The sequence below is a fragment of the Oryza sativa genome, chromosome 4 (genome assembly GCF_034140825.1).
Source record: "Oryza sativa Japonica Group chromosome 4, ASM3414082v1".
Classification (NCBI taxonomy): Eukaryota; Viridiplantae; Streptophyta; class Magnoliopsida; order Poales; family Poaceae; genus Oryza; species Oryza sativa.
Window position 1 is genome coordinate 16,997,756 of NC_089038.1, and position 11,381 is coordinate 17,009,136.

General features: G+C 39.0%; 1 protein-coding gene across 1 annotated transcript; it reads right to left on the reverse strand.

Moving 5' to 3' along the window:
* Nucleotides 1-1,159: 1,159 nt before the first annotated feature.
* LOC136356200 (uncharacterized) lies at nt 1,160-2,410 on the reverse strand. Its single transcript, XM_066309792.1, has 2 exons — nt 1,837-2,410; nt 1,160-1,638 (listed from the first exon to the last, which is right to left on the reverse strand). Exons 1-2 carry the CDS (start codon nt 2,408-2,410, stop codon nt 1,160-1,162), a joined length of 1,053 nt encoding a protein of 350 aa, XP_066165889.1.
* Nucleotides 2,411-11,381: the final 8,971 nt, after the last annotated feature.

Sequence of the window (11,381 nt, forward strand, 5' to 3'; positions counted from 1 at the left end):
ATTGTTTCGTACAACAACAAAAAAGCAATAGCACCAAAGGTGCTCCTAATGGTCTACTACTTAATTGGTGCACAACAACACTACAAATCAACTAGAACAAATCTATTGGAACAAAAATTCCAAGCAAGATTAGTATTTAGAGTATTATGTTGTTGATTGAAGAGATCATGCCATTACCGAAAACATTTCTCACTGGGGAGATGGTAACCATCACTTTTAACTAATAAAGAAACTATACAAAACTTTATATTATCCATAAGTCATCGCATCATCTCATCGCATATATCAAACAGATAAACATGATATCATCCTCATTTCACAACATATCACGACAAATAAAAATATCACATAAGAATATACATCACAATCCAATCACATAAGTATTTACATCACCATACTTAACAGTTTGTTTCCTCGTCCTCCTCAAACTAAAAGCATTGGAGTATATCCCAATGAAGAAATTATCTTACTTGTTGCATTAGTTGTTTGTTTGTCCTCATCACTTTGAATCAGAACAAAGAAGCATCAATCCATTCTTTAGAAATACATCAATATATAACAAAACTACCCAATATTTTGATTTCAAAGCCAATCAAGGTAGAATTAAACATTATACAACCATGTAAAACAGAGCAAACAAGGCTTTGCTAAAATCAAGCTTCATTTTTTTATGCTTCGTTGTTTATTCATTTGTTTTTGAATTTTGTATCTTCCTAATGAAATCAAGATACTTTTTCAAAAATAGTTTTATTTGTTGTAGAACAAGGCATCTCCTAATTACGTTAATATTTATAGAACTTCCTAGAACATATAACAATAGCATGTGATGTGATTTCCACCAGTATTGTCTCAACGAACCATCTGTCTTCCACTATATAGTTCTCATAGGTTTATTGTCTCACTAACTACTCTTATATTTTCCATTATTCGTACTCAACTATGTGTCGTTTCATAGCACAAAGACAAAACAAAGAAAACAATTGTAAAAAAAATGTAGCAACTCATTCTTCCTTCAAATCAAGGAAACTCATATCCCAACCAAGTAATTTAAATGGATACAAATTATCAAAAGGAATAATTCCTTATCAATGTCTATCATCTCAATATGGATGGTATAATGTAGACAAAATCCATACAACTGACATAAAGCACTAGATGCTCACTTTAATATATTACCCATCATGATCTTTTTAGTAAAGGTTGGAGGCCAAGCCATCATGAAGGGGTGTACACGGAAGACCTTGCCATTGTCAAACACCTTCTCCACCATTCTCTTTTTTATATGCACCAAGTAGACATCATCATCCACATGCAAGTATATAAAATCACCACTATTCCCACCTCTAGCAATTTTAATATCAACCTCTGAATCCCAACTAGGGTTTGCAATATGACCAAACACTTCCAGAAAACTAATGGTATCAATCAATACCCAATTGCTAGTGTTGCCAGTGTTGTTAATGTCATGAAACCAAATATGAAGCTTCAAACCATTCAAATGGAATATATACAACTTGGAATCTTCCTCTTGAGAAAGCTGGAGCATCTCTGGATTACTGTGTTCCAATCCATTTGGGAGGTCAATGATGAACAAGCTCATAGACACTAGGTCCAATCCAAGAATGTATTTACTTGGACCTAACATATAGAACTTAGTGTCAATAAGCAAGCCAGAATTTTTGCGTTGCAACCACCGTGATGGTAGATCTATCATGGTTGAGATGTGATTGTAACTCCAAGCTCCATCTTTAAAACCAAATATCATTGCACATATGGATTTTCATGTAGGGGTACATCCCAATCTCACCCTATAGATGGACATCTGACCATCATTACCTTTCTCATAAAAGAAATCATATATGTCCATCTTGATATAGCCTTGGGGGACATCTAGTTGGCGATGTGGGATAAAGGTGAAATCTTTGGTTGGATTTAAAGGGGTGCATATGGCAAGCCTATGTTGGAAGTCCATGATTGAGTTCTCAACACTAATGAGCACTTGACCATTACACCAATCCAAAACATCAAAGTCATCACTACACCAATTTTTCTCCAAATCAGAGAAGTAGTCTTTTGCACGAGATAAGATGGAGACAAACTCAGTGGGCAGCCCTTGGGATGGCACAAGCATATGGCATCCTGACATAGTGGAAACATAGGAGGCAAGCAGGCGAGGCAGATGGAGCTTACCAAATCGACCAAGGAATTCAGGATTGGCGATGATGTGAAGCCAACGTTTGCAAACGAGAGTACCATGAACAAGCGGGATATGAAGGCCAAGAGAAAGCAAGATCTCCTTTAGTAGATCATAGTTACCAAGAACTCTTGACGCCTCATCCATAACTCCCGGTGATAGGGGCAAATCCCCTTTATCTTGGGAAGCTCCTTCGGCTTCTACCACGGCGACCATGGCCGCACCCTTTCTTGGTTTCTTCTTGTTTCTTTGGATCTCCATTTTTGCTCCCGATTGGATCTGGTGGAATTTGGGGGAAGGACAAAGGGATTTATCAGGACTTATATATAGATACAAGAGTGAAAATTTGGAATAAAATGGAAAGCTTTGGCCAAACGGTGTGAACTTGTACGATGAGTCGAACCATGGCCCACTTTGATGCTTCTATATATGAAAATATTCTTCTCAAGTAAACAAGGAAAGAAGGTTATGGCAAATTAGTTATTTTCCATTATTTCCACATCATTATTGTCTTCCATGTTTCGTCTACTAGAGGTTAAGTGTTATTCAATTACATAGCAGAAATTATCCCCAATACCTGGTTTAGGTGCGATCAAGAAAATTTACTAGGTTTTGTTCTGCCTTTGTACTCTTTGATTTTGGTGAATAACATTTCATTGTTACAAAGGATAGCATTACTCTCTCTAGTAAAAAGAAGGTACTTCATCTGTTTCATATTATAAGACATTTTAAGTTTTTTCTAAGTTGAACTTCTTTTAACTTTGATGAAGTTTGTAGAAAACTGTAGCAACATTTTCAGCACAAAACAAAAATAGTATCAAAATATATTCAATGTTAAATTCAATAAAACAAATTTGGAGTTGTAGATTTTGCTACATTTTTCAATAAACATGGTCAAACTCATGAAAGTTCGACTTAAACAATTCAAAGTTTTTTTATAATATGAAACCGAGTGAGTATTTGACATCTCCCCAACGTCAAATAAATTTGACTGGAGGGAGTATTATGCTGTGAAATGATGCATCAATTTTGTAAGACCTTGGCAGTTGCATAGTTTATTTTAGATTACATCATTTGATTTCGTAATCAAACTACTAATGATTATAGATTTACAGGTTCACAGCTTAAAAAATATGGATAAGTCCATATTGCACCCCTCAGCTATCAAGTTTATATATAAAAACACCCCACAATTATGAAACCAAGAAAAATACCCTCATTAGGGCAAATACAACCTGGTCTTGATGGTGGTTTTCATGATTTTGGTATCTAAATACTATATTTTTAACTTACATTTAACTATTTTATATCTTTTGCTAACTAGGTGTCATATAAGTAAAAAAATCAATATCCTGCTAGTTTGGAGGGTGAGAGAGGAGTTGATGAAGAAGGAGATAGCATCACTGGCATGTGGGGTTTATAATTTTTTATTTTGCTGGCTGGTTGCCACATAAGTGGCATGTGCGCAAAAACAACTCTAAATTTGGTCTATGATGGGGTCTAGTCTGCCAGCATTGGCAACATCTTTGGAGGGCCAGTGCAAAGGTGTTGATAGCTTGAATAGTCAATGGAGCTCCTCGGGCTGCGGCAAAGAAATTGGCGAGAAGAGTTGGTAATAGACATATGGGCCTACGGGCAAAATTATCATTCATGTAAATATATGACAACTAACGTTAAAACTCTCATAGTGGGATGTTGTGGATGGCAAATAAGGGAACATCTAGTTTTGAGTGACAAATGAGGAAAATGGATAATTTCAATGGCAAAAAAAAAATCTCGATATGTTAAGGTGGGCAATATATACTTATTTTTATTTCCTATTGTTACTTGCATTTACTTAATATCACTTAAAGGACCTTGATGTCACCTAAAGGAGGGTAAATAGGCGTTTCTAAAAATTATCACAACTTTGAAGCGGATTAATAAGCAATCTAAACTTCAGGTTTGAATAAAAGTTTCTAATATTAAATTGGAGTTTTTATATGAACCCGAATTTCCAATAGCTAAGAGAAGAAAACACCAATTATGAACTTTTAGCTCAAAGAAACAATATGTCTATGAATCAAAAGGTGACAGACAAGACATCTAAGATATATGGTCACCAAATAGATCAACTAAGCATGCAAACATATGGGGCAAGAATAGACTCAAGCACAATATGAATAAGGCAAGAACCGGCAAACCAAGAGAGAAAACATGCTATTTCTTTATGGAAGTTCGGATCCACCGATCCTATGTCTCCGTTGAGGGGCCACAAAGACCAGGTATCTTTCAACCCTTTTTCTCACGAGGTTACCTATATACACTCCTCGATTTCACTCTTGATTTCTTCCCTTGCAGAGACGAATCGAAGCCTTCACAAACTTCCAGTGGCACACCACGGGTGCTCACCGATGATGCCTAGCCATCTAGGAGACCTTGATCTACAAGAGTAACAAATGCAAACAAAGCTTGTTCGGGCCATAAGGGTCAAACGATCATGTAAGATTTGTCATGTTAGAGTACCCGCTAGAATGTATTAACTAAGCTGTGTAATCGGAAATTGGTTTTCCCAATTTCATGGCTGGGGGCTAAGAACTCGCTGCTTCAGCATAGTTTGTTATAAGATTTAAGCTGCCTTTGTGAAAATACGATTTTCCATAAAGACAGCTAGGGGCTAGGAAGAGTACAGCAAACTCCGTTTAGCTAAGGGCAGCTTTGGCGAGAGTACTATTTTATTGTCACACACAGATTTAATTTATTTTCAATATGTTTGATTCATATTTTCAATTTAGATTATTTAACTCCCAAGCGTTCGCTCAGGGTCTTTTCTATCTGGTGGTTTGTTCTAACTAATTGATTTCAAGAAAGTCAAATATCGGAGATTTGTCGCATACTCTTTACCTGCTCGGCTATCCGATAATGGTTGGATGAGTTTGACAAGGGTTACTGGGTAAAGCATTGATGTGCCTGCTATCACACCCTGAAAATCGCTAAATTATAAATCGTTGTAAAAAAGGAATTTTTAGAAATTACTTAATAATTAAAGTAAGTGTGCGAATAAAATCTATGAAAATTTTGAACATTAAGTTGATATAGATAAAATTGTATTAAATATTTTTAATGTCCAAGTATTTTCTGGATTTTTCCCAGAATTATTTGAGCATTGGAAGTATTTTTAATAAATCAAAGATCATTCAGGGATTAATTTAATTGGAAAAGTAATTAATAATTCTTTCTTTTTCCTCCTTTGGTTGTGAATCATTCCCGGTTCACTCTCCCTGTCCGCGGTTTCGTTTTATATGACTAGCCGAGTCCTATTCTCTTTCTGGTTCCGTTTCCTCTTCCTTTCCCAAAACGGCACCGCATCTGTTTCCCCCACCTTTCCTTTCTAGGCAACCCCTCCTCCCGTATCTTTTTCCCCTTCCTCCTCTCGGTCTCCCCTTCTGCCGTGCGCCTCTCCCCTCTCCCAGCCGTGCGCCTCTCCCCTCCGAGTCCCTCCCTCTCCCTTTCTGCCGTGCCTCCCTTGGTCCCACCTAATCCTCTTCAATCTTCCCCTATATAAGCCGTCCTTTCCCCTCCTGTTTCCTGTTTTTTTTTTGTTGCAGCCGCCCCTAGCCTCCTCCTCCTCCTGTTAGCCGCCTCCTCCAATACCCTAGCCGCCGCTGCCCTAGTCGCCGCTGCCGCTAGCCGTCACCCCTCGCCGTCGTCATCTTGGTCATCGCCGTCGTCTTCTCCGGTGAGCTCTCCTCTCTCCCATGTCGTTTACCGGTGTAGTTTATCCCTAGGGATCTAATCTAATCTAATATGTTGTTTGGCCCTAGCGTCGTCATCGTTTCCGTGTGTTGTCGCCGGATCATCCCTCTCCGGTCGCTTTGGTTCGGTGAGACTTCTATCCGTGTCCCCTCGGGTTAGGTTTCAATCCCTCGGTTGTGTCACCGCCGCTGTCGCTCTAACCCTAGCGCAGCCGTTGCTGTGTCGCTAGCTGCTGCCCTAGCGTCGCCGCTGCGCTAGCTGCCTTGTTGCCCCCGCGTCGCTGTTTAGTCGTTGTACGTCGCCGTCGCGCTGCTGCTGTATGTGTGCTACCGCAACCGCTGTTGTGCCGCTGCCGTGTGTCAATCCAAGCCATCCGATCTTGGTCGACTCGGTCGAGATTAATCTCAGCCGTCCAAAATCGATATAAATTCGTTCTTTCTTTTCAATGGCATATTATTCCTTTTTAATATATGTCATCTATCAAATATGATCTAATCTATTTCCGGAGGATGTTTTAATCTTTTGTCTCTGCTATAAATCATTTGTAAATTGTTTAATCAATTTGGAATAGTCTTTTCTTTAATAGGTTTAATTGGAATTAAATCTTGTAAAATTGATATCTAATTCATACGAACTCGGAATGAGGTCGTTCAAGTCTCATAATTCATCTAAATTCAAACTCTACCTATTTATGAACTTTAATTGTACTATTTATTTGGTTTTTATTAGTGTTTTTCCTTGTTTTGCGTTCTAGGTTTAGTTTTCCGTTGATTCGGAGGATCGTTCGATCGTTGGAGAAGTTCCTGAAGACGAATTGAAGACACTTGTTTGCAAGGCAAGTCACACAGATCCCAAATAACCCTTTGAGCATGTTGAACCTGTTTAAAGCTATTGTTTTATTTCAACTTATGCATTATTTTCGAATGTCATCGGGTGGTGAGCCTTTCCTGATTAATTAATGGCCGAAGATGACTTTATTTTCCTATGGGTTATAATTTGATTAGCTAGAACCTTATATATTAGTTTGGTTCAGCTAAATGCTATATATATATAATTGCTTAGCCATGCTTAGAAACATTAGCTCATTAATGGGATGAATCCTATATATACTACATTATTATTTATGGTTATATTTAATGGTAGCTCACGATGGTCAATCGTGTTATGATAATTAATTGATAATTAAAATATGATTAATGGTGGGTTGTGAGCACATGGTTTTGAAGGTCGTGCTCATGACAATTAAGGACCGGTTTGCGAGCTACTGTTGTGAGACATTAACCGTGCCAACCACAAGCCAGCGTGGGCAACGGCTTTACCTTTTGTATAGCATGGTTCATTACGGGGTGCCAGACTGTGAAGCGGCGAGAAGTCCGTGGGGGTCGCTGGAGAGTCCATTGCCTCTGGTTTTGAGGGGGGGATTATGATCCAGGAACGGTGCACGGTTTTGAGTTGTATTGTGCAAAGGGTATTGTCACGATTTCCCCCTTAGCAGTGCCGTGGTGGTACTTCGGGGCATGGCAACATGATTGGAATCGTGTCTTGTGGGTACAGTGGTACATCTCTGGCCAGAGTAAAACTATTCGAATAGCCGTGCCCATGGTTATGGGCGAGTTGAGCAATGTTTTTCGTGATTAGTCCCACACTACTCATTAATGTTAATAATGTGATAATTAATTTGACTCCTGGTTTGGAATGGATAATTCCTGGTTTGGAGGTTTGATCTGTACGACCGGGGTTGGTTGTACAGGTTTGGTTGGGCCTGTGCAGCATGGGTGTGCTATTCAGTGTTGATTAATATTGATGATTAATTACTCTACTGTTTTACAAATTCTCAACTCTTTGCTAAAAGCTGCTTTCGCAAATGAGCCTATATTATGCCATCCTTTGGTATCCATGTGCACTTGCATATTTGCTATGTGGCTTGTTGAGTATGTCATATGCTCATTCTTGCAATAATCATCAAACCTCAGTTGAAGAAAAATGATCCAGAAGGAGAAGACGTTTGGCTTAGATCTCAGTTGAGCTGCCTGTGGGAGTGGACCTGAAGCTTCGCTAGATTTTGTTTTCCGCTGCAGTTTTCTTCATGGTGAGGACTAAGTGCCTCTTATGTAAGTATTTATCGTTTTAGTTATTTTGATGAATCTGTATATTAAATTGTCAGTTTGTGTACCTCGGCTGATTCCTGGACAAGGGTGTTAATGCACAAATTAGTTTAGAAATTACTTGTGAATTTCTGGGCGTGACACCTGCCGAGATGGTATCTTTTTTACTTCAATCTAAATTTGAATTGGTATCGTTCTTAGGCAAGATCGAATAGGTAACTTGGTCGCATACTCTATATCCTCTCGATAGGTAGAGAACGGTTAGATGAGTATGACACCAGTTTTTCAAAGGGTCTTTGGTCGAGGATGCAGTGGGCTCATTTGCATTGAAGTCGGGGCTACTGTAAGTGTCATAGATAAGGCATACCCAATAATATTGGGCTGGCTCGGTGTGGCCCACCATACATCATGTCTTATACGGAATCATGCCTCATATACGGAAGGTATTCTAGGTAAGGAAGGAAAAAACAGAGTTCTATTCAGACATTACAAGGACTACTCGGATCATATTCATATTTGTCTCCCTAGTTCTACTTGGACAAGGAGACATCCGAGGGTATAAAAACAAAACCCCCTAAGAGGAGGAGGACACGCCAAGAGAAGCCAACAGACAACAACATAAGTCTAGACATACCCAATCTGGCACCATAAGGGCCGACATGAGGGATGAAGACTATACTAGCCGTTGACTATGTGTTGGAGATCCATGCCGGCAAGTCGACGCCGACTAGATTAGGTCATCCCAGCTATTGTGCTCGTGTGATACTGATATATAAAGGCAACACCGACTGTGGAGATTATGGGTACCACATACCCACATGGCATGGATATCCGACTGGTTATAGGGATATCTTATGCAGATAGAATATGTTTAGTAAAGGACTCAGTTGTTATGTTAACTTGTGTATCAAGAAAACATCCGATAGTCCTAGTCGGTTATGATTGTAATTTATCTTCAGATGCCTAGTCCGTAAGGAACATGGGATGTATGTTGTAATCTCGGCTCCTCCCCCAATATATGGAGGGGTCTAGGAGCTCTTAGGGACATAACTTTTCTCCCAGATCATACGATCAATAATACACTCGACGGATCAATCCCCGGACAGGAGTAGGGTATTACTTCTCATCGAGAAGGCCTGAACCTATATAAACCTTGTGTCTCCTAACCCATCCACTTTTTCAGCTTGATTGCCACCCCTTTTAGTATTGCCGAAATCTTGTTTCGACACCGACTTCGGCCAACAGGAGTAAGGCTATTACCTGCTAGTTAAGGGGCCCGAACCTGTATAAAAATCCCTGTCTCTTGTCTCTTTTACCTCAATCTCGCGTATGCCCTAAGCACCAACGATCCCCGATAATTCCAAATATCATAGTCGCAATATAACCCATGGACAATAGCATACTAATCAGAATTTAAATTAGCAAACTTAACCGTGTAGTGTCTTCTTGAGAGTTTTACAAGTTCATGTATCAAAGTTGGCGTTTTACAAGTTCATGTACTAAATTGCACCCATCTAATAAGTCAGTGTACTGTCAATGCAATTTACTTTTTCGATTATGAGAAAAAGATGGGACTAAGAATTTAAGAACTTGAATTAGGGCCAAAAGCTAGAAAATGACTCTACCCAAGACAAAGAAAAATATCTTAGACTCTCCATCCTTTACATGGTATGTCTTCTTCTTTCAACAGCCATCATCAATTATTCCGGGAATGAACTACATTTGACCATTTGAATATATGCAATGCAAGATCCAAAAGTCTCTATTAAGTAAACTCCATGGAAATGAACTTTCATCTGAGAAACCATTTGGCACATCCCAAACTGAAATCAAATGTTGCAACTACTCTGAGGCAAGTAAAATCATTAGGCTTCTCTGATGAAGGATGATGATATAAAGCCTCCAGTGTGTTTCTAGTCATACATGTGTCAGGGTTATGGATACCACGTACCCAATAGTAATCGACTAAGCTCCGCAGGGCCCACCACATACCATGTCTTATACGGAAACAAACCTCGTATATAGAAGGAGTTCCGGATAAGGAAGGACGAGTAGAGTTATATATGGAAACGACGAGGCCTACTTGGATTGTATTCATATTTATCTCCCTAGTTTTACTTGGACAAGGGGGCATCTATGGGTACAAATACAAGCCCCCCTAGGAGGAGAGGGGACACGCCACAAAGCCACAAGCCAACACATGCCGCCATATATCAACACCAGAGATTAGCCTAGCCATACCCCATCCGGTGCTTACGGAAGCCGGCAAGAGGGATCTAGCGCTATCTCTGATCTCGACGAGTTCATACTCGAGGAGAAAGACTACCCTGTTATCGATTATGAGTTGGTGTTCATGCCGCCAAAATCGACGACGGCTAGATAGGTTATCCCAATTATTGTACTATATGGTTTCCTATATCAATCCTATATAAACAGGATGTAGGGCTATTACATGTCAGATAAGGGGGCCGAACCTGTATAAAATCCCTGTCTCTATCTCTTTTACCTCAATCTCGCATATACCTTGGTACCAACGATCCCCATACCATCCAAATACCGTAGTCGCGATCTCAAACGTCGACAACATGCAAGTAAAACGTTTAGCACATTTGCTGTGTTTGCATAATCTTTTGTTATATACTCCATCCATCCCATATTCCCATATAGGGGTGGGCGTTCGGTTTCTTCGGTCTAACAAAAGTTCGGTTTTTTAGTTGTGCCTACCAAAACATATGTAATTAAAAAAAAAGCAAAGCGGAAACCGAGTTTCCTTGGTTTGGTTTGTATCAACGACATAACAAGAGAGATGAAATTAATCTTGGGAACTTGGAGAACTAAGGGCAACCTCAATGTTTAAGATCAAATGAGTCATAAGATGAGACCCACATTCTTATGTTGTTTTATCTATAGTACATGCTATAATGTAAATATGATAGCTTCTTGACTCTAAGGTGGAAGCATGTTACAATGCCATGATATATATATTTTTTAATTCTTATGGCCTAGCCTTAAGCTTAACACAACTCTATATCTAAAATTTTTCAAAACTGGCTCTATAAATCTATAGATATGGATATGTGAATGGTTTTGTTAATAATATTTAAATGAATCATTTTGTTCCTATTTCTAAAATAAACTATGAAAATTTAAGCATTGCAATTTAACTTACAAACTTTGAATCCAAGGTGAATCCAACTTGTGCAAATATAGCAAAAATAAGAGTTTACATTTGGCACAAAATATTTTACTATAAGAGATATAGTGTGTGTTTGGATAATGGGAAATGAGGGGTGGGATTGGGATTGGGATTGGAAAATGAATGAAGGGTTAGGATTAGATGGATGAGA

Bases quoted from the DNA above. Each gene is read 5' to 3' on its own strand.
- LOC136356200 (XM_066309792.1), bottom strand. From the start codon at position 2,410: ATGGTCGCCGTGGTAGAAGCCGAAGGAGCTTCCCAAGATAAAGGGGAT. The intron at 1,639-1,836 runs GTAATGATGGTC...TCTATATGTTAG, and splicing joins TGATTTCTTTTATGAGAAAG to GTCCAAGTAAATACATTCTT.